Source organism: Alosa alosa, chromosome 11, assembly GCF_017589495.1.
Source record: "Alosa alosa isolate M-15738 ecotype Scorff River chromosome 11, AALO_Geno_1.1, whole genome shotgun sequence".
NCBI classification, from domain to species: Eukaryota; Metazoa; Chordata; class Actinopteri; order Clupeiformes; family Clupeidae; genus Alosa; species Alosa alosa.
In genome coordinates, this window is record NC_063199.1 from 33,436,254 (window position 1) to 33,460,538 (window position 24,285).

At 42.3% G+C, this 24,285-nt stretch overlaps 2 protein-coding genes across 3 annotated transcripts; both read left to right on the forward strand.

Moving 5' to 3' along the window:
* The first annotated feature begins 5,453 nt into the window (after positions 1–5,453).
* On the forward strand, positions 5,454–7,671 carry LOC125303950 (uncharacterized protein C3orf20-like). The gene is made up of 5 exons (XM_048257945.1): positions 5,454–5,576; positions 5,874–5,990; positions 6,895–7,037; positions 7,219–7,392; positions 7,493–7,671. The coding sequence occupies exons 1-4, from the start codon at positions 5,562–5,564 to the stop codon at positions 7,346–7,348; spliced, it is 405 nt and encodes a 134-aa protein (XP_048113902.1). The 5' UTR covers positions 5,454–5,561; the 3' UTR covers positions 7,349–7,392; positions 7,493–7,671.
* A 1,142-nt stretch (positions 7,672–8,813) lies between these two features.
* Positions 8,814–23,590, forward strand: LOC125303949 (FYVE, RhoGEF and PH domain-containing protein 6-like). Of its 2 annotated transcripts, none has more exons than XM_048257944.1 (20): positions 8,814–8,840; positions 10,916–11,007; positions 11,989–14,005; positions 15,560–15,692; positions 15,872–15,939; positions 16,022–16,052; positions 17,037–17,188; positions 17,401–17,557; positions 17,694–17,781; positions 18,796–18,846; positions 19,001–19,059; positions 19,268–19,339; positions 19,966–20,034; positions 21,289–21,372; positions 21,462–21,541; positions 21,692–21,794; positions 22,067–22,207; positions 22,407–22,533; positions 22,793–22,885; positions 23,008–23,451. In XM_048257944.1, the coding sequence occupies exons 2-20, from the start codon at positions 10,992–10,994 to the stop codon at positions 23,049–23,051; spliced, it is 3,585 nt and encodes a 1,194-aa protein (XP_048113901.1). In that variant the 5' UTR covers positions 8,814–8,840; positions 10,916–10,991; the 3' UTR covers positions 23,052–23,451. The 2 variants fall into 2 exon arrangements, 1 of the variants encoding a protein (XP_048113901.1); XR_007195147.1 differs by lacking the exon at positions 8,814–8,840 and adding an exon at positions 23,459–23,590 and having other exon boundaries at positions 10,590–11,007; positions 23,008–23,136.
* The last annotated feature ends 695 nt before the right edge of the window (positions 23,591–24,285 follow it).

Sequence of the window (24,285 nt, forward strand, 5' to 3'; positions counted from 1 at the left end):
GCTTACGGATTTGGGTGAACTTCTCTGCCGCTACGCACAGTCGGGAGAAGACGTCTTCCCACGCGGATTGGTGAATATTCTGAACTGCACATGGAAAGAACTGACTGCAGATGCTCATCATAAAACAAGCAGCCCCTCACAAACAGACACGATCAAACAACGAAAGGAGAAAAGGTCCGGTGTTTCGTTTAGAAAGAACAGAGGTAAAACGCAAGCAAAACTACTGGGAAATGAGCCGCTGGGAAGTGTCGAAGATGCTCCAAATAACATTAAACTGACACTGGGTATGAATGACCATACAGGTAATTAGTTAGATCAGAACAACTTATTTCAACTTAGCTTAGGCTACATGAAACAGCAAAGAAGTCGATATTTACTTAAACAGTCACAACATAGGCCAACCAGAGAGATCAGTTCAGTTGATGAAAAATTAAGCAATCACATTTATCAAAGTCAACACTTATGACATCATTGGCTCTTGACTTGCCTATCTGGTTCCTGTTCGTTGTTCGTGATGAGATAAACTTACACTAAACAAAGTGTTAATGACACAACTATTTATCCCCCTTTCTATTCAGAATACTGGCACACCTAGTGTGAGGTTTCTCTCCTTTTAAAAGAAAGCAACTTGGACTGTTAAAGAATTACTGTAGACACTCTACATTGTTCTCCCATGTGTGTTTTATAGGCCTCAATAGGCTGGGCTTAAACTAGGCTAGTTGTATTGGCTATGCTGCTATAAGTAATAGATGGAGAAATGGACATCCAGGAATGTGATGATACATGCAAGCCCTTTCTGACATTATATAGTCGACTACATCTACGATTATTCTTTTCAGTACCCGCGTCTCAAGCATCAACAACCATTGGATTTGCAATGTCTTCCAAATCCTGCAAAGACCAAGGTAACAATTCCAATTTCTTGAATGAATCATGTCGTTTGTGAGCAGGCACACACTTGTTGTTATATACCTTAGTGATGTGTCTCGTCTAGAATGGATCATTCAGCCAGTGGAAGCAACTCCCACTGACTCTCACTGGACTAGTATGTGTCAGTGGGTTTTGGATCGGCTTCAACAAGCTCAAAAACCTTTGTGAGTGATACAATGATCTCACATATATCCCTTACAATTTGTCACATATGCAATACTTGCAACATATGACTGACTTGTACGACTGTTATGTTTCGTGTGATTACTCCCATTGGTAAATAAAGAGGTGTGCCGGGGCAGAGTGCAGTTCTCCTTCGTCACTATGGTGACTCGAAAGACCATGGGAATAAAATCACCACCAGCAAAGTTCAGATGTTTGTTCTGCGTAATGGCACCCCCAAAGTCCCAGCGCTAAGGCTTGAGACTGCACCACTGCAGAAACTACACTACAGGGTCCAAGATGGAACATCGGTCATTTAGTATCCTTAAGCATCTGGCATCTGTTATGAAGAGTTCTGTTACTGGCACGCTCACTTGCGAACACACATAAAGAAACATACACACACACACACCCACACAGACACACAAACACTCATCCACGCACAAGATTTTTTTTTTGAACTACTCAGACCAGTATTCTCTGTGAGACTGTAGTCTTTTATGTAAAAACTTGAATGTTTGCCTAATTCAAGAGACGTTATTTACCTGGTGTATTTGAACGTTTGCCTAATTCTAGAGACGTTATTTACCTGGTGTATTTGAACGTTTGCCTAATTTAAGAGACGTTATTTACCTTGTGTATTTGAACATTTGCCTAATTCTAGAGACATTATTTACCTGATGTATTTGGTTTGGATGGTGTCCCTTCAATGTAAACTATATCTATAAAAACACAACACCGTGTGTTTCCCCATGACTGCTTTTAATCAGCTATCCCTCAGGTCAAGTTGCGGTGTGCCAGAGTCACTCGGGCTTGGGCTCTGGTGGTTTCTACACACATGTCTACAGCGATACGTCCCCAGCGTGTGTTTTGGCCACTGTCACAGCATTTGGACGTGGAACTGTCTCACGGCCTCAGAGGTAAACATAAGGATTTTTGTGCACTTTACAAGTTTGAAAAATAAATGTGTGTCATTACACAATGCGGAATAAACATTCAGACACTATTCAGTGTCAATGGACCCTGATTCAGAAGGTCCATATGATAATCTTTGTTGTTTTCGATTATTCACACTTAATGTATATTGATCTATGTTATATGAGTTATGAACATATACATGTTTAATTACAGTATATGAATTCCAGAATTCAAATTATTAGCTTATTGAAGTGTAAACTCACACATTTTCCAAGCCCAGAACTCAATGTATTTAGTTTTCCGTTGTCTCCTCCAGGGGAGTGATGTGTGCTGTGTGGGATCAGAGTCGGGGGATGATGTTGAGTGTTCCGTTGTCTCCTCCAGGGGAGTGATGTGTGCTGTGTGGGATCAGAGTGGGGGGATGATGTTGGACCCAACTGGGAGAGTGACTAAGAGATGGAGCTGGTGCTCGGGCAAAAAGCCAGGGAAGGCCGTGCTGATCGAGGTGAGGGCAACTGGAGGTGGACATTTACTACACAGCTACACTCACTCTGACCGTTTTGGCACTATCAGCTCAGTTCATTTGCTCACTGCGCTGCTCTTCTGACAATGTATTTAGCAAATATATATCTAAAGGCCTGAGTCCTATGTGTTGCAATATCATGTTGGTTCTGAATATTACGTGTATATCTCTGCAATGTGTTGGATAACGAAGGTGCTCGTTTTAGTCAGATATGGTGAGATCGGGTATGGTGAGGGTCATCATATACTGACAGCTGGAGAGAGGGCCGTGCATGGGTGATGGACAGGTGGTCATGTGATTGACAGCTGGAGAGAGGGCCGTGCATGGGTGATGGACAGGTGGCCATGTGACTGCCTGTGTGAGGCAGGAGATGAGAAGAGAAGAATGAGAGAGAAAGGGGGGCACATTGGACTTGTCGAGTGACCCTCGGAGACCCAGCTTATCAAATTGCAGTATCAGTGCCAGGCCAATTATTATCCTGATCAGGATCCACTATCTGCTTTCCAAACAGCCTATATTGAGGAGTGACAGCCATTGTTCATAACTTGTTGGTCCGGTTAGGTTTCAGCCAAGTATTATTGCAGGTAATTCATTGTGCAGTTGGTGCCTATGGTCACCTAATAACATTCAATCAATTTACTAATACTTTCTAACACTTACATTTTCTGCAGGTAACAGAAGAAATGACTGTGAGACTATGCAGTGGCACCAACGCTAGCCTGATGTTCATAGCTCAGAATGAAACTGTCCATCTCTCATTACCTGTTCTACCTGAGCTAGAAACGCAAAACAAACAGGTTAGGTGTCTGTCAGTTATTTTTGAATATGCATACTGTAAGTTTGTGTGAGTGCTTTTTGCTTTGCCGATTACAGTTGTTACTTTTATTTACAATATAGAGAAAATATACACGCTTGCACCCACTTTATATTTTAGGACCTGTTATTGGGAAGAATACAGGAGACAGTAAAAGTGAATGAATGTGTTCTTGATGTTGTTAGCTAGCCTTGTTGCATGTACCTCAGTGTCTGGCTGTGAGTGTTCAGTGGCTCACTTTAGAGTAACAAAACCCTCTGCATTGTCAAGATGTCATCACAAGCCAGTGAGGCCCTTCGGGTCGACCAGGAGGCCGCATGTGGGGAGGCTCCATCTCGGTTTCAGCAGAGAGCCTGTCCACTCCTGGAGCTGAAGAGGCTGCGGAGGAGAGCCAGGCTCATCGCTGAGACGTGGCTGCAGCACTACCACATAGTCACGGGTACATAAGACGTGGCTGCAGCACTACCACATAGTCACGGGTACATGAGACGTGGCTGCAGCACTACCACATAGTCCCGGGTACATGAGACGTGGCTGCAGCACTACCACATAGTCCCGGGTACATGAGACGTGGCTGCAGCACTACCACATAGTCACGGGTACATGAGACGACCGCTGCCTCATGGGGCGCTTCAAGGGGGAAAATAATACTGAAAAGGCCTCTCAGGGATTATGTACATTAGGACATTATACTTGATTTCACTTGTATGTCACTTGTCACTTGAATGCCTTCGCTTGTATTGCTGAGTAATATTGCAGCAATTTTTACACAGACTTTTGATTTTTGAAATTCACAGATGAACAATGAAGATTAATTACTTCTGCATTATTCATTATAAAATGTGTTCATTTGTCATAATTATGCAGACACAGAGTGTCTTCCCCAATGCTCTGTTCCATCAGGTGTTTGCGGCCTGGATAAGAGGAGCTTGCAGCCCCTGGGGCAGCAGAAGCTGGGGCAGAAGACGCAATCTGTACCCCTGCCCTCTTTGGCCACTTCTGTCCTAAAACACGACAGCTCAGCTCAATCCCACAGAGGCTCTGGAAGAGGACAGACCACCAGACATTTATGTGCTCCGATAAGTCACCTTTCATCTTCCTCACTGAAAAAACAGTGGTAAGGAAGACCACAAGATGGCGATCTAGTCATAGATGGCTACTTTGGCTAGGTATCTTAATGATTGTGTTGTGACTGAATGATTATTCAGTCCATGTGTATTGACAGCCATGTGGCGCAGATGAAACCGCTAAAGGACGAGCCGCAGCACCTCACAGACGCCGGGATCATCAGGGTTCACAGTAACATCAAACTAAAGTACAATTTAGGACTTTATGTTTTCATGCAACCAATACCATTCCATTCTCCCTTTGTACCTGACCCATCTCAAAATGCTCTCTCTTCTGCAGTTCAGTTTTAGTTCCATGGCTCCCTGCAAACTGGCACCCGTCGCCCCATGATCCCTTTGGCCCATGCCCCATGATCCCTTTGGCCCATGCCCCATGATCCCTTTGGCCCATGCCCCATGATCCCTTTGGCCCATGCCCCATGATCCCTTTGGCCCATGCCCCATGATCCCTTTGGCCCATGCCCCATGATCCCTTTGGCCCCATGATCCCTTTGGCCCATGCCCCATGATCCCTTTGGGCCCATGCCCCATGATCCCTTTGGCCCCATGATCCCTTTGCCCATGCCCCATGATCCTTTGGCCCATGCCCCATGATCCTTTGGCCCATGCCCCATGATCCCTTTTGGCCCATGCCCCATGATCCCTTTGGCCCATGCCCCTATGATCCCTTTGGCCCATGCCCCATGATCCCTTTGGGCCCATCCCCACTTTGCCCCATGATCTCAACATGCCCAGTTCAGTTTGGCCCCAAACTGATCCCATGCCCCATGATCCCTTTGGCCCATGCCCCATGATCCCTTTGGCCCATGCCCCATGATCCCTTTGGCCCATGCCCCATGATCCCTTTGGCTCTGCCATCGCCTGCCCGGTTGTTCTCTGTGCCACCCTGAGGGGAGAGGAGAGCTGGCAGTCGCGCCGCTGCAGTTGCAAGCAGATACCCACCCTGACTGACACGGAGTTCGATGCCTTCATAGCTGGACAGGGGTCAGACAGTGAGCAGATCTGGGTGGTGTGCATCACCTCACCCCCTTCACCCAGTAGTGACAGACTGGAAGAGCTTTACAGGAAGATCAACAGAAATAGAAATATGCCCTGTACACAGGTAAAGCCAAACATGTCATTCATCATTATACATCCTTAGGCTTGCACATTAATAAGAAATAATAATGATGAATAATCTGTTTTGAAGGTTCTAAAAGTCTAAAATTGTATGCGTGTCAAGGAGTAGCAATCTGAAGAACGGGAATAGAGTTCTTGGGAATTCTGGTGTGAATGTTAAGTCTGTTCAGACAGCATCATGAGTTACATGGATGAGAGCAAACAAGTAAATCTACCCTTATTGGTTGATTTGCTCTTTGTACGTTCAGGGACTCTAGCTCTTTTTACATTGTTTCTTCAGTGTCAGATGGACTCCTACCGACTCCTGCGATATGAAGTTCCTAGTCCAGAAGTCCGGAGGGAGATCCACATCACGCTATTGCAGCGTAGACATAATGTTGCTCCTGGGATGTTCCTGGTATGTCAGTTGTTTTAGCATGCATTTTTATCATAATGCTCTAGAGGGCAGCATTTGCAGTGTATTATATGTCATTCTAAGTGTGTCTAAGTGTGTCAGAGGTGCAGGGTCACTGGCATGTTGCTATGCAGAGGATGATTAGCTTTAGAAGAGAAGAGTACCTGACATACTTCTCTTTTGTGACAGCAGTGATATTATTTTATGTTCCCTACTCTAACACATGACTCACTACTTCCGTCAGACTACAGATAACCATTGTAAAGAACAGGTCAGATCAGGTTGGGAAAACACAATAGCACTGAGTTGTCATGTCCCTGTTTTTAAAACTGATGATACATGGACTTTTTGAGCAATGTTGTTGGGCAATGTTCCTCATTATTGTGGTTCTGGCATTTTCACATTGATATTTGGCAACAGTTTCTTTTCTGGAAAACTTTAATCATCAGTAGGCAAGTTGTCATGATCATCCAATCAGAATAAATGGAACTGGTTATGTGGTTGCCCAGCAACATTGCTCAAGAAGTTGCCCCATGTATCATCACTTTAAGCTGTATGTTGGGTTTTTTTGGAATTACTTTTGTTATTGTGTGTTGTATTTGTGTAGTTGAAATATTTGGTGTCATGGAATGAAAACATGGTCTCATGTCGATAAATGAACTGTGTTATCATCCTGAAATCAGTTTTTACCTGCACATGTAAAAATGAACACAGATAGGCCTACACTTAAGACCAAACACTGTAACTGTAGGCTTACTACTGAAAATGCTTTAAATTATTGTAATCTTCAATCTTTTGTCACAGCTGAAACCAACTCCTTTTTAGATCATAAGAAGCGGATAGATACTAAATGTTTGTAGTGTGCTTTATTCTGCCAGGGAAAAGTATTTATTTGAACTGTCCACAGCTGTATCTCAGAGGGAAGCTTCTCTTCGCCGACTACATCTGTAGTGCTCACGGCTGCTCTGTTGGGGAACTTCAAAAACAAGTGGCCAAAACCAGAAGAGAGTACCGGCTTGGCCAGTTCCTGCCTTCAGACTTTAAATCCAGGTACCAAGGAAGCCAGAATTAACAGCCACATAATCTGTGATAAGTAAAAACATCTTATTCTCTTGTATTAATGGTACATGATGTATTCAAGGCAATTCTAGACAATATATTCTGCAATATGTGCACATCAACTCTAACTCTGAGCAAACATCAGAAATCCCTGACATATCCCCTCGGTCAGTTCACAGTTGAGGAGTGGCACTGTCCTTGGCACTGTCCTTGGTTCTTATCCAGGGCTAAGAGATCAAACTCTTGCTGAAGGAGGTCTGTGTATGAATCAGTCCCCAAAAGATTCCCTGGAATACACATAACAAGTGCCAGGCATTGGCAGGGGAATATTGCAGGACTTTAAGAGGTATGGTTTACCTCACATGTAATGAACAAAGATCATCTATAGTAAGCGTTTACTGACAAATACTACACATTCATTTTGATTGCTATTCTATTTCATGCAGGCCAAGAAGACTCTCTGCAGTTCACCCTTCAGTAACCACAGTAACCTCCTGCTGCTTCTCGTGTAAACAGTATGTTTTGAAGCGATGAGGTTAAGCCTGAGTGCAGTGGAACCAACAATGTCACATTTTGTTACTGTAGCCCACTGCCGCAACAGCCCCCCAACGTGCAGCCAGCTATGGAAACAAAATAAGATCAGCTGACACCATAAGTAAGCATGGATGAAACTGCTGTCGCACAGAGATTTGACAGTCCTGGCTAGATTCTGTCATTGGTGGAGAAAAAATGTGGCTTTTTTTTTAAATGTGGCTTTTGTATCTTGTATTTCAGATACTTGTATTTTAGATGTGTTTTCTTTCATGTAACATCATAAAAGATTTATAAACATTCAAAAGTTCAAATGACAGCCCTTGACATGGGTCAGTCATACCATGTGATATGGACACATTTTCTGACACATTAGGTGGCATTTGCTGATTTAAAACTTTTCTACCATAGACAGCTTACATGACAATACTCCCACAAAGATGATGTGGCAAAATCTATGAATAGTCTACCAAGAGGAAGGATTACAGAAACAGTACATGAACAAAAATATAAATTCCTTATTTCACTCTTGCTCTAATTCAACAACTTACTCACTGGGCTAAGTGAGGGGGTGCTGGAGTTTGAGCAACAGTCTTGTGTGACTGACATTAACACGTTTTATTTACAATGTCAGCACCTTCTTAACATCTTACAACGCACAAAAACCTTAGCTCTATAGGTTTTGGCCATCCAACTTGAGCATCATCTGATCTTCAGGATATAGCTGCAGTGGAATTGAAACAGTGTTCATTTCCATGACGTGAACTGCCTCCATTCCTGATATTTCTTCTGTGATCAGCCTTAAAGGTCCAGTATGTAGGAAATAATGGAAAATAAACTGTAACCATTCCAAAAATGATCACCATATGTTGTCAGAGAATAAGGAAACACGATGAATTGAAGGAATGGCTTATTTGACAACATTACTCTAACCTGTAAAACCCCGTAAAACCCATGAAAAAAAATGAGTTACGGGGCGGAATGTCTTAGAATTTTCGTTTATGTTTTGAACGATTAATTCTAGAATAGCGTATTAATAATGGGCTAGCGCGTCCTCCTATTTGGGTTGCCAAATTAGCAAAGGCCAACTGTCAACAGCTGTCAGTTGTAGTCATGAACGCCTACGAGAGGCAGGCAAATTTCCAAAATTAAAACAATAAACAAATTAAGTGGACATCGGAGGAGCTTCCTGAGATGGTGACGTCTTCGTCAAACGAAGAATATCAAGTGTGACGCAGAGCTGGCCATATTTCTCCACAACAGGTAGCCTAGGCTAAACTTCATCTGCATCGCTAACTTCAGCTAAATATGTTACGTTGGTTAGAGAGGTATTTTTTGTTTTCACTGTTTCCGTAATGTGTAGCTGGGTCATGGTTGGAGAAACGTTAAAGCAGCTGCAGGTCAACTAACGTTAGCTAAGTCTTCATTACATCTGGCAACCCAGAAGAGGCTCGCGTCTGGTAGTCTTGAGAACGTTCACCAGGTGTTTTGATTTTGGCCTGCAGAACGTTCGGTAACAATCCTACAAATAGCACCTTTGAGTCACTTCTCTGAAACGGACCTTTCTGCAACTCCATATTTACACAACCACCCACATCATAACCAATTTCCTTTTCCTGAGACTGATGTTGCTCAAAACCTCTGTCATCACTCGTTAAATTCTATTCTGTGGTCCCCCAGTTGCCTTCTCAGCTGCCATCTAAGTTCTTAATCAACCCTCTATCAACTAGCTACTCTATCACCTCCATATTAATCTTACATTTAATATACACATTGGCAAAAATATTGGGTCACCTGCCTTGACTTGCACAGTCATGTTGGAACAGGAAAGGGGCATCCCTGAGCTGGGCTTGGCCCCTTGGTTCCAGTGAGAGGAACTCTGAATGCTTCAGCATCAACCAAGAGATTTTGGACAATTCCATGCTCCCGACTTTGTGGGAACAGTTTGGGGATGACCCCTTCCTGTTCCAACATGACTGTGCACCAGTGCACAAAGTCAACGTCATATTAAACCCTATGGATTAAGAATGGGTTGTCACTTAAGTTTATATGCAAGTCAAGGCAGGTGACCTAATAATTTTGCCAATATAGTGTAAAAGCACCATATAAACCTAAATCTAAACCTTTTAGTACTCTTTACCATTAGCAGAATATCATCAGTTAGTTTTTTTAGGCAACTATCTAATAATGTGGTAGTCATTTAGAGAATGGCACTGTCTAAGAATGTGGAAGCCATTTAATGAGAGAGAGCACTTTATGAGAGAATGGCACTGTAGCGGTTTGATGAGTGAAGCTGGCCCAAGGTGAGAGCAGGGTGTGGTGACGGTGAGGGCGTGAGCAGGACTGGCCGATAGTCCTCACGGGAGGATGCAGGGGCCTCACCACCCAGTCAGGCCCACATCCTCTTGAGGGAGCAGAGGACAGGCAGGATGCACAAAACTTCATCAGTTACACATGTGGCATGGCGAAGGTACACCATCACGCGAGACCTCCGTGAGTAAGCTGTGCCAAGGCACTAAATACCTTCTCCGCATTGGCACACTGCATGTGTGGCCTCTTCCAGAGTTTGGTCCTTTGCTGTTGCTGCCAGTTCAAATCCACTGCAAATCCAATCCAGACTCAGTGTCAACCCCTTGAAACAGCTGACTTTATCACAGGCAGGGTGACCAGATTTGAGTTTGTGAAGAGCAAGTCTGACCTAACTGGGTCTCGGGCATGCTCCCTGGGAAGAAAATGTTGTATATTTTAATGCTTAAATGCATCAATCTGGTACATTTGAAAATAAATTAAGAAGTTAGACTTGCCTATTTTTATCTATGGATGGAAATATGTGTGTTGTAGCCTAAACTATCATGCACTTCAGAATTTTAACTATGCACACACTGGTGGAATAGTTGTGATGATGCTGCAATAAGTTCACAACCAACAAATCGGCAATGAGACCAAATTAAGAGAAATGTCGTGACTGATGAAATGGCATCTTATTACCGGGTGTCTGTCTAAACCCCAGTGACATCATGTTTGGCCTAAATATGGGATGTGGTTGGGCTTGGTCTTACATTTGTACGCGTTTGCCATTAGTGTGGTTCATGATGACACAGCTGAGATAGAAGAACATTTAGCGCCTCTAGCGGTGAGTTAGGTTACTGACCGTGCTCTTCCACTCGACTCGAGAGTAGGCAGTATGCTGCTACTCCGCAGTGTTTGTGAAGCTCGAACAGAGGAAAGCAGTTGTAGCCTAGGCTACTGAAGCACACGCGAAATTGAGAAGGAAATTGTAACTACCCATGAAAACAACACAGAAGTTATGTCTGCTGTCTTATCGATGTCAATTATAGGCTACTTCGTTCAGAAGTAACATTTGGATTATGTTTGAGGCTACTGGAGAACTGTAAGAACAGCGGCGTTGGAACGATGATGATGAGAACAGGTAAGTTGATTACCCTTCACTTATTTGTAGTAGGCCTAGGCTAAGGTTGCCTATACACTTATCAGGGAATAGGCATTCTCTTACCCTATTGAACGGCCTCTATCCAACACTGTGTTTGCCTAAACAGGATTTTACAGTTGGCTGTGATTGTTTTCATAGTTGTTCTTTGTGAACGATGTGCTACCTTAAGTCAATTAGGCCTATTAGGCACCCTTACTTTCCACATAATCTGTGATCAAGTTGTAAAAGCACCTGATGATGGGCAAACCTGCTGTTTAACAGAATAACTATCGAAAAATAAGGCACATTACCTGGAGAAAAACATTTTTGTGGGGCACAGGGAAATCCTTGGCACCTTGTCAGAACATTAAACTCCTTGAATTATGCCAGCTGCAGTTTATCATATATGGAGTGTGTGGTCTAACACTGTTTTCCCCCTCTAAATCAGCAAGGAGATGTGAATGCCAATTTGTTGACGTTGTTGTAGTAACAATTTTAGATTTAGTATCATAAACAAGTTTGACAACAGCATTTTTACATGGTCCTTTGTAAAGATGACTTTTAGTCTTTAAGTCTTGTGGGCTTTATTTTATTAAAAACTTTATTTTTAAGTTATAGCGTATAAAGGAATATTTTCAAATGGAACATGCAAGACATAATGCACAGTAAAGATGATGCACAGTATACAGGAGACAGCATATAAGATATAATATACAAACCCGCTATGCCATGTGTCATTTTTACATGGATCCTGTGGGATGTTTTTTTAGTTTTCAGCCTTGTGTTTCAGATATTTACTAACTAAAACAAATAGGCAATTGTCATGGTACTGTTGGAGAATTACAGGAATTCTTTAATACAATCCGAATAATCCGATTCCGATTGGCTAATTATTTGCTGGTTTATTGTTTTTTTAAGTACTTATTTATCTTAATCCTTGATATGATTTGTCCTTTTATCATTTGTCATCTAATTACTCAGGTGTGGAAAAACCCCCTTTGGCACCCAAGCCAAAAGCCATTCAAAAGACACAAAAACCAAAACCACCACCTATAGCACCTAAGCCAGGTGTACTTTCACAGCCTTCTTCAGTGGAGAAAAGAACAGAGAAGCCACCAATTGCACCTAAACCATGCCTTCCCCAAAATACCCACACATCCGCACATGAGAAACCTCCAGTTCTGAGGACAAATGGTCCTCTCTTAGCACAACAGAAATTAGGGACCACTAGTAATGTGGGTTTGCTCAATTCAAGGAATGGTATACATCTGGGGCCAAAGAAACGTGAATGGGATTACATAATTCCAATTTGTGTCTGCAGTCGGGACGATTGTCCACAATGCAAGCCAAAGGAGGACAGCAAACAAGCTATAACAAATATTGGCCATCCAGGAAAAGACCAGGGAAACAAGCAAAATGAAGGCTTCAAGAAGCTTGTACCAAGATGTCGAACAAAATTTGACATAGAGCCTGACATGGCAGAAACCAAGAACGGCCTTATCAGCACTTGGATTCCAAATAGCTCACCGCTTGAGAGTCTCCGTAGCAACAGTAGTTCCGTGCGAAGGGCTCAGGAAGTGATGGAGGAGCAGAGCAGCCCTGTCGAGAGGCTTGATGACCGTAACGCTGCTCACAGGAACTCCACGTTCAGAACTAGACGCACTCCTCTTCAGAGGACCTGGAGCGATGAGGTCAACGGTAACACTCACTGTCAACCTTCAAGGACCTCTGCAGAGCCCTCAGACAGCCACAGATTAGACGGGAACCAAATCAGAGACTCCACAGGGATCACCCCCTCAATCCCAGCAGCCCCCCAGAAGCCCCTACCTACTCCAGCGCCCCGCAGGCCGAGGGCAGAGACCCCAGTACACCAGGGGGACACTAAAATGTGCAAAGATGACATGAGAACATCTAGTGGTATGAATCTCACTGAGACAATGACTGATGCAGTGAACATCACTGCAGTTTCTAGTGAAAACACCTCCTTATATGAATCTGTTGAAACAGGCTATGTGGATTTGCACATGCCAGTTCCTATTCCGAGACAGAAAACGGGAAACCTGGAAAAGCCTGCTCCGTTTGGCCGGACGGAGATCGCAAACGTGGCAGAGTATTTCTATAAAGCAACGGAATTCTCAGTAGATGCTGATGACGGTGACGTTGAGAACAGTGAGAGTCCATGCACAGTTATCCAACCTAAACAGCTGAAGCTTACCAATCAACTCACTGTGGCAACAAGGGTAAGGTCAGAAAATGGAAAGCCACCAATAACATCCCCAGAAAAGCAACATAGACAGCACTTCCCTACTGTCACATCTCAGAGCACAAAGAAAGAGGAGAACACCTTGGGAATAGCTAAAGACAATCAGAGCTATCTTAATCCTGCTCCAAAAGAACTGGACAATACAAAGAAGTCAGTTGGAAAGCAAGTTTCTAATTCCAGCCCTGGCAACACAAAGGGGAAGCTGTTTGGTCAAAGCCTGAGGCCAAAAGCCAAGTCTTTCACATCCGTGGATCTGCTTCGCCCTGATGGAAGCAAAAAAATCTCTTTCCGGAAGTTTCTGGACATTAATATTTCCGTGAAAAAGCTGCCCAAACTTTTGACCAAACGGGGACAGGCCACTGATTGCATGTCAGTGGAAATGGAAGAGTCTGTGGATGGGGACGAGGAGAGAGAGGGAACCCCCGCTGGGAAGGCCAAACCTCCCGCGAATCGGAAGCTGTCCTGTCCAGTGATCGGCATGGAGCAGAGTGTGGACGGAGAGGACATCTTCCCTGGGGCAGAAGCTGCAGTGGAGTACGAGAACTTCCCAATCTATGAGGATATTCCAGATTACATGAACCTTCCAGGCTCAAGTGCGTTAGCTCCCTCTACAGCCCCAGACTCGTGGCAGAGCTCCTCCTGGCTGGAGGAGGAGGACATATATGAGGAGCAGGAGCCTTATGAGCTGATAGGAGAGTACGCTGATGACACACAACAGCACAACGGATACGAGAGGTAATTATCAATGTGCATATGGAACACAGACTAATAAATGGACCAATAATAATACCTCGTCACACCAGCATAGAGTGGGTAAAACACTTGATTTGATATGATAGAATTTACCTTCATTTCAAATGGCCTGCTATGCATACAGCAATGTCTTCTCAGACATTGATGACGTACAGTTTCTTAATATTGGGAGAACATGACAGCCTTGCACAATATAGTAAATTCACAGTTTTGCTGTTTCTTAATGATTTATGCTCTTACATGTCCACACCCTCATTCTTCTATCAGACCAGCCATTATGATGACACAATAAAGTGGCTGGTGCAGGTGACGAGGTGGAGTACAAGCTCCAGAAGTATGCAAAGTATTCTTTAAATATGTTTAGGTGTTTCCACCAAGTCGTTTCCCTTTCTATTTCAACACATCAATTGCCACCCACAGCATCATGTCTATAGGCCTGCTGGAATTCAAGGAAGCCCTGGTAAACTTTGTGTGAATGAAGTAAGAAAAAAGTAGTGTCCAGGTAACAGCAAACTTCTTGTCACCCAAATATTTATGATCTGATGAAATACTCATGGTTGAAAATAAAAACACTCAGGGTTAATACTTTGCACCATAATAATCTTGTGCTGAGCAGCAAGCACCCTTCAATAAGAGGCTTGTTTGCAAACGGGGCTCAGAAGTGGTCACGTCCGCAGCAGTAAGCAGCTCAGTGCGGCGTTGCATCCAAACTCTGGATTCAGAATGTTCTGAATGTTAATGTCCCTTGCGTAGTTTGTCACACTCCGTGATGAAGTAGGAGATGCTCGAGTCTGTCAGATCAATCTGTTGGCTCATTTTAACATAGTCATCAACGTTGGTGTTATGACATTGCAAGATTAATGATGGACTATACTCTCTAGAGATCATCTGGATGATTTCTCACTGGAAGACTCACAATGTTTTTGGTTTACAACAACATTGCATTAGTTTGTTTGTGTAGAAGTTACAGTCTTATATTCTTGTTGTGTTTTGTCTTTTGGGATGGTACAGTTTTGACTAATATCCACTGTGTAACCGATGTGTTGGACAGCTGTTTGCACAGCATATCGTTCCATGAAACCAAGTCACAGGACAATGATGCATGTTAAGGACATTATGGATGATGCCTCAATGCAATAACTCAAAACAAACTCAAAACAGGTTTATCTGTTAGCTATAGTTTTTGGAGATTAGTCTTTACAGAGGGATAGCTCCACAAGATTATCATAAGCTAAGCTCTCGCACCAAGTGCCATTTACCATGGCAATACAAAACATGTGATTCGGTTTGGTAAAACCAGTGAACAGAAAATACTATTGTGCAAATATGATCTGGAACCTAATAAAACATAGTTTGGTAAAACCAGTAAACAGAAAATACTATTGTGCAAATATGATCTGGAAGCTAATAAAACATTGTGTAGTTTGTTGACTTTCTTAAAATGCTTCAGTACAATTATGGCAAACACAACATTACAACTGGGTAGGGATGTTTTGGTCTCATGCCAAACGAAAACCATTCTGTGTGTTTTCACAGGGCCAGGATTGAGGAGGATGTGGGTCAGGGTTATGGGCACTCTGAAGAGGAGATCTGCCACAGTTCAGAGGATGAGGATGATCGGAGCACAAGCTCAAGCCAAGGGGATCATGAAGGTTCTGAACACAATCATGTGAGTCTCTTATGCTTGTGGGCTTACTGTGGTTAATCCAGATGTATATCTAACCTGAGATCAAAGTTGAAGGTGTGGATCAAATTTGGAGTTACAGTACACTATATAAACACATGTAATCATATGTCCCATGTCATATACCCCATAAAATGTCTAATACCAAACTGGTCTTTCATCAGCATGTTGGAGAAACCAAGAAGAGCAAAGTGGTTCATATCGCCAGAGAAATAATGAGTTCAGAAAAAGTGTAAGTTACTATACCACAGGAATATTACTATTTCTACCTACATTTAGCAAGAAAAAGTAATCATTTTCATTTCTCCCTATAGGTTTGTGGATGTTCTGAAGCTTCTTCATATTGTGAGTATTTGAAAGCAACTAAAACCTCTCAGTGTTTTATATTTATTATGTGCTACAGTGTGTGTGAGAGTGCCATTTATGTCTTAGATTGTTTTCACAGTCGGGGCACACCCATATGGTACTCATGAACATTTTTAGTCTGAAGAACAGGCTGAATTTCTGGCATTTTTGTTGGTTTTGTTCAGCTCTTCAGTGGTTGTTTGTGGCCCCCAAATTACCCATGCGCACTTGTGTCTCAACTTAGTCCAGAGTGTTGAGACTGGGAACTGAGACTGTGAACTCTGTGCCCTCTGCTCTGTGCTTTGTTTTGACCAGATGAGAGGAGGTCTGAACTCATTAAGATGTGGTGTTGTGAATATACATGTAGCATGCTCAGTTTGTGCCCTCTTCCAGAAGTCTGAACCATTTCAGACGTCATGGTTTAAGTTTAAAGGCTTTGGTTCTGTCAACAACTGACAGCAGTAACTGTAGAAAGAACTGGCCTGTCCACCTTTACATGAAGACGTAAATATATCAGACCTTTACATGAAGACATAAATATATCAGACCTTTACATGAAGACGTAAATATCAGACCTTGTTTGAAGCACTTGTGGTCATAAGACTCAGGGGCGTCTAAAAGGCCTAAGGCTTTGCAAAGTGCTGTATTTCAAGCTAAGCGTTTGGACACAACAAAGCACCACGCAATCTGCTAAGCTGTACCAGGCGGACCCTTGCATTGAAGCCCATGCTATTGTTAGGCTGTGGAAACCCAGGGCAGCCCTGTCAGACGCGCCAGAGAACGAGAATTAGGCCATATTTTGCTGGTGTGACATTTTATTTTTTTTTTTTGTGTGAAATTGTAGGGTGTATCTTCAGAGGGGCAGAGTCTTGCTATTGTTATGCACAGTTACAGTAGGACATTTTAGAATGTTGTGAGTGAGTTTTGTACCTTTGTCACTGTTTGTTGGTTTTCTGTCTGATGCACCTATTTGTGACTCTGTAGGACTTTCGAGATGCAGTGGCCAAGGTCTCTCAGCAGGCAGGAAAGCCTGTGATTGAGGAGCGCAACCTGAATCAGATCCTGTACTACCTCCCACAGTTATATGAGCTCAACCAGGACCTGCTTAAAGAGCTGGAGGACCGGGTAGCCCAATGGTACCTTCACAATCTTCTACATGCTTGTTTATGCATAGCACCAGCAATAGAGGAAGAATAAGATGCCATATAAAGTGGGCATTTCAGCTCTAAAAAGTGTATTGCTATTTATTTACTGGTTTATCTTTTATCAAATAAAAGCACAAAGTGCTTTAGAGTCTATGTGAACATAAATAAAACAAAAACAAAACGTTTCCCTTTTGTTTTGACAGGGATCAGTATTCCCAGTTAGCCGACATCTTTGTTAAGAAAGGGCCATATCTAAAGATGTACTCCACGTATATCCGCGAGTTCGACAAGAATGTGGCCCTACTAGATGAGCAGTGTCGGAAGAACCCAAGCTTCGCCGCAGCTGTGAGGGAATTTGAAGTAAGTCATCCAGGTCAACCAGTCTGGTCAGTTTATGGCTTTTACCTTGAAGAAGTGCCTGGTGGATTTCTGGGTGGATAATGGTTTTCCACTAGACAAATTTTGTCTTCATCCTCTAATGTTTTTTTTGTCACAGGCAAGCCCTCGTTGTGCCAACTTAGCACTGAGGCATTACCTACTGAAACCCATTCAGAGGATACCTCAATACCAGCTATTACTAACAGGTGGGCTAGCTGATATGTCAGTAATGTCATACCTACTGATACATTTAGTTTAAAGTGGTACAGTGTACAGTGGCTGCTACTTTTAATGTAATGTTGTGCAGTACATTGTAGCAATTTCTTTATTGGTTTAGTATTTATATTTTGATATTACCGTTATTTATTTGAGGGGGCACAGATTTTATTTGAGGGGGCATGGGGCACCATCCCCTTTTGTCCCCCCTTAGTGCCGGCTCTGCTGCACTTCCTACAGGGAATGATTACTGTATCATTTTATGAAACACAACTTTCTCTAAGTCTTAGTGGCACCTCATGCTATATAATCTTTTCTGTAAATCCAGTAAAATATGTTGTTATTTACATCATGTTCCTGCCTCCAAAAAGCCTAAGTCATGGACCCTAAGTGGAAATAGCTGACCAGCCTGTTCAAAAGTCATCCTCCAAAGAATGTCTTACATAAAACATTTTTCATTTACATTGCTTTGTGTTTCTTGATGCTCTAAAACTACGTATCAAATCTGATTAAACAGGCTTTTTGTTAACCTTGTATGCACATGTATTCACATAAAGGTATAGTTCAGACATCCCTTACAGAAATTTCAGGTTTCTGGTGAACAGTTGCCGCAAATTTGCGACAAGGTCACATTTTCACATGCAAATTAGATTTCTGGTAAACAGTTGCGGTTAACTTTTGCCTATGTTGTAGCAAATTTGTAGGAATGTCATATGCAAATTAGGTTTGTCACCAGAAGTTCACTGGTAGTTTGCCATTATTGACTAAGTGTGGTGGCAGGTCACTGGCGAACACATTTGCCACTAGTGGCAAACTTCTCATTGTTGCCAGAACTTTGCTGAAAGTTTGCTTCTAGCGGCCAACATTGGCAAACTTCTGGCAATATTTTCAAGTGAACTTATTTGTTTCCCACAAATCACCCGCAAGTTTGCTGCAAATTTGTCGCAAACATTTAATTTTGTAAAGTATACTGTAGGCTTAACAATTTTTAATTATCTTTCCAGATTACTTAAAGAATCTCACAGAAGACTCAACAGACTACAAAGACACCCAAGGTTGAGTAACACAGTACAAATTAAAGATTATGTATCAAGAATCCCTGATGTTGTGTAATCCTGGTGTACTGTAAGATGCCAGTTCCTAAATTGGACTGTAAAATTATATTCTTGTCTTCTATGTTCTTGTCTTCTATGTTCTCCTCTTGTGCAGCTGCTTTAAGTATTGTTAAGGAGGTAGCCAATCACGCCAACGACATCATGAAACAAGGGGTAAGGGGATAATCCAATCCATTTGAACTAAACAAGGGGTAAGGGGATAATCCAATTCCATTTGAACTAAACAAGGGGTAAGGGGATAATCCAATCCATTTGAACTAAACAAGGGGTAAGGGCATAATCCAATTAAATATGTGTATACTTATCTAGGGAAGTGTTATAGCAGAGTTTATCAATTGTAGACTGATTTCTGTTTTCACAGGATAACTTTCAGAAACTCATCGAAGTTCAGTGCAGGCTAACTGGGCACCATGAGATTGTTCAGCCGGGCAGGGTGAGTTCTTCAGACCCTGCATTACAGAGAGATATTCTAGTCTGAGTGTGTTCAGCCGGGCAGGGTGAGTTCTTCAGACCCTGCATTACAGAGAGATATTCTGGAAGGGTGAGTTCTTCAGACCATACATTACAGAGAGATATTCTAGCAGGGTGAGTTCTTCAGACCCTGCATTACAGAGAGATATTCTAGTCTGAGTGTATTCTGTTCCGTAAGCATTTGCTACATCCACTTAGCAGCAGTCTAACTCTATTTATATACTCAGGAAGTAGTGTCATCATAGCATGATGAAGGTGGTCATCATACACTAGTTCTTTTTTCCTGCCCAAAAATAGTTTTACCAACATGCATTAATAAGTTTCACTATGAATTACCTCTGCCTAGCATTCATCTCTGGATGTAATGCAATACCAGTCACTAGCTATTGTTCCTTTTGTCAGACATTTGACAGAGAAGTTTGTCTTTAGTGTACAACAAATCACAGATTGTGATGCATGATTGGATTTTGAGTGTTCACCTACTATTTGAAAAACAAGGAACCGGTTGAAACTGGGTTAAAGTAGTCCATGTGAGCTTAGGCTTGTGTTGGGATGAGTCTGAGGTTCTGGGATTTTCTGTCATGGCAGGTGTTCCTGAAAGAGGGAATTCTGATGAAGCTCTCGCGGAAAGTCATGCAACCACGAATGTTTTTCCTGGTAAGACTTTTTACTGAGACAACTAAGGTTGTGAAAAGGTTTTGAAAAAAAAAAAGGCTTTTGGAAAAGCAGAGTTTTTTCCTGAAGTTGGTGATGGTGAAAGTGTGGTAGCGCATTTCATTTAAGGAAGGCAAACGATTACGAATGGTTTCACCTGCTATATAGATATAATACCTAGTACCTGCTATATAGATATAATACCTAGTATCTGCTATATAGATATAACACCTAGTACCTGCTATATAGATATAACACCTAGTATCTGCTATATAGATATAATACCTAGTATCTGCTATATAGATATAATACCTAGTATCTGCTATATAGATATAATACCTAGTATCTGTTATATAGATATAAAATGTCAGTGGGCAAGTGGATCCAACCTGTGTATGAACCTCCTTCCCTGAGCTTTCTTCTATGTATGCCGCAAGGTTTCAGGTTTTGGTCTCAGAGCTGGAGTATGTTTCTCAGGTTGCATTCGAACCATGGTTAAGACTGGGAGGGAAACAAAAGGGGAGTTGCGTTTAGGACGTTAATATATACAATGTCTAAGTATAAGTATATATACTCTTTTGATCCCGTGAGGGAAATTTGGTCTCTGCATTTATTCCAATGCGTGAATTAGTGAAACACACGCAGCACACAGTGAACACACAGTGATGTGAAATCCCGACGCAGTGAGCTGCCTGCTACAGCGGCGCTCGGGGAGCAGTGAGGGGTTAGGTGCCTTGCTCAAGGGCACTTCAGCCGTTCCTACTGGTCGGGGTCCGAACCAGCAACCCTCCGGTTACAAGTCCGAAGACCATTACAAGCGCTAACCAGTAGGCCACAGCTGCCCCCACATCTGCACAGAGCTCAGTGGTGTGAAACGTGTTGCTTAGTTCCTCATGCCTGAAACCAGAGCTTTTGGCCCACACGTGATGCCTTCTGTTGTAGCGTTTGATCACAATGCAGAACTGGACTTCTGTTGGTGCAAGATGCAGTCTATTCTCATTCAGAAGCTACTGCCACCTAGCAGCTCACTATGTTCACTGCTGCCATCTAGCTGCTTACTATGTCCACTGCATGTTTGTAACATATTTATGAATATTATACAAAGACTTTTTTTTTTTTTTTTTTACAAACTTCCAAAACTCCTGTTCTGTTTACTTAGCGTTTTCTGACAAACAAATGGTGCTGCTGTTCTTTAAATGAGCTAAAATAACTTTGTGCGTGCGATAGTTACTACAAAACGACATGTTTGTCTCTTAGTTCAACGATGCCTTGCTGTACACAACTCCGGTCCAGTCGGGGCAGTTCAAGTTGAACAACATGCTTTCTCTAGCAGGAATGAAGGTGGGTTGGAACACAATGTTGTCTGACTTCTGTCTCACTGTTATGCATGAGTCGGTGAGGTTATTGACTGAATGACGCTCAATGTGCAGGTCACTAGACCCAGTCAGGAGGGTTACCAAAATGAACTCAACATCGAGAGTGTTGAGCGCTCTTTCATTCTATCAGCAAGGTAATTATATTACACACAGACATTTCAGACAATGAAGGCTATACCGGTACATGGCTTCTGTATACTTTTAGAATAACATCTACTATTTATGTAGTCATGTCAATGAAAAAGTCTTCTTTACCTTACTCTGTTTTTCTTCACTCTTCCTAGCTCCGAATCAGAACGGGATGCCTGGTTAGAGGCCATCTCTACAGCCATCGGTGAATATACCAAGAAGATGATCACTTTCATTTCAAGCAGATATCAGGAAGAGGTAAGCAGCCTCTGCTGTCATGTTATGGTTTTAGGGTTCATGTTTGACTGTGAGCCCAAACCTCTTCTCTGTGATCACTGCATGACCTATCTTCCTGTAAGTGTAACTGGAGGATGCTCTGTGTGTGTAGGGAAAGGGAGATGCCTGTGGGGCCTCCCTGGGCTCCTGTAAGTGTAACTGGAGGATGCTCTGTGTGTGTAGGGAAAGGGAGATGCCTGTGGGGCCTCCCTGGGCTCCTGTAAGTGTAACTGGAGGATGCTCTGTGTGTGTAGGGGGAGGGAGATGCCTCTGGGGCCTCCCTGGGCTCTAAAGCCCCCATCTGGATCCCAGACCCGCGTGCCACCATGTGTATGATCTGCACCTGCGAGTTCACGCTCACCTGGAGGCGACACCACTGCAGGGCCTGCGGGAAGGTGAGGTGCTTCACACCCCCGCCATTTCAATTCCCTTCCTCACATCCAAATACAGACAGTGGCATCTGAAAACAAAAACAGAAAAATCCCTTCCTATACATGTTAAAAATTAGGATATTGTTGCAAACTGAAACATTTTAGTTAAAGTTTTTATTAGGTTGGGCATTGTACATTGCTAACTTGTGTTTACTTGTGGCAGGTGGTGTGTCAGACTTGTTCAAATAACAAGCATCAGCTCGAGTACTTGAAGAACCAACCCGCTCGTGTGTGTGATCAGTGCTTTGTCTCTCTACAGAAGAGGACAGCAGAACTGACCCTCGGCACAGGTATTATAATCCGGCTTTTCAAATAACTAAACATTGGGATTGACAGACAAAATTCTTCAGTAATATGAAGATTCGGTTCCATTTCAGAGTAGTGCTATTTCATTTAGAATTTGCTCTGTTCATTTGCTCATTAACAAGTGTCTCTTAAAATTACTATGTAGTTTAACTATTGCAGTAAATGTGAATTTAATATTGTGGAAGTTTCTATTTTTAAGAATGAAGAGTGAAGATTAAAACATTCCAACTTGTCCATTCTTAGGTGGCCAGGCGCAAAGCAATGCCTCTTCAACTGGCAAATCTGCCGCCTTCTCCCTTCAGGAAGCAGAAGAGGATCCCTGCAGCTCTCAAAGAGGTCGCTGCTTCTCTCCATTGTGCACAATAGAGTTACAACCCTTAAATCAGTTATAGAAAATCTATCAAACATGTTCACAGAGATGAAAGGCTTCAAATGGTCATATTCCAACCACATTTTAGGTGTCCGCAAACACAGATGTCTCATCTATGAGTGGCTACCTTGAAAGGTCAAAGGGTAACAAGAAGCAATGGAAAAGGTTTTGGTTTGTCATCAAGGACAAAGTCCTATACACATATGCTGCTAGTGAGGTAAGAAACGAGTGCCTTTCTTTGTTTAGTTAGACTTGTATATCAAGTGCTGCGTTGGTATCTTTACAAACAATACATATCAAAACTATTGCTGGCTCAATAAATTATTTTAGTTAATACCATACAATATAATATTCACTTTGTGTGAGTACTCTAAACACAAATTATACTCACATTCATTCATTCCAATCAATCATTCAAGATTACTTGATGATATATGTTATATAATATTTATAATATTATATATGATACAGTTGGTAGACCGAAACATTTTTCAAGTGAATGAAGAGTTCTAATATTGAATGGTTCGTTGTTGTTTTAGGATGTTGCCGCTCTTGAGAGTCAGCCTCTTCTGGGCTTCAAGCTGAGGACGGAGGAGAGGGCTGGCACCACACAGACCCTGCAGTTCAAGCTCTATCATAAAGACACCCTCCATCACATGTTTAAAGCAGATGACACCCATGCTTTGCAGAGGTATTTTGATTCAGCTCTGTTTTCAGATTTATGAGTAGCCTCTAATTAAATGTATTGGGCAACAGTGAAGTGATATGTTCCTGTGTTTCTTATGCAGATGGACAGAAGCTTTCCAAAAAGCCATGGTCCTGTGACCTTAATCCAAGACTCATGGATTGTCTCTCAGGCTCTTTATTGTGTGAATCAGTAAATGGACATAGCATGGATGCAACACAAATACTGACCGCAAAGAGAACCTTCCAAGAGTCGGCTGAAGTTCTCCTGAAGCATCCCATAAACAAATAGGTTTAAAGTGGGAACTGCCAAATATATTTTCTGTAGTTTTCAGTGACTGCTTCATAGATGAATGCAGTGGACTAATGAAACCATGCATGTGATGGGCTATGCAATGTAATTAATGAAATGATTTTAATGTATGAAAACATTTTTTACCACCCTTTGCGTTGATAAGTAGGCTAACTTTTATCTCACCATATACATTCTGTAAAACTTGTTTTTAAAATAAACTATGCTATTTTAGTATTTGTGGTTCAGACATAAGATAATATATTTTCTAATACCGAGAAAACAAAGTACTAAACTATCTGGAGATCTTAACAGGAACTGACACAAAGTCTTGTCTCTACCTGTGTAACATACTGTTTAAAGCCTCTGTTCTTTATTGTTGGAAATGGT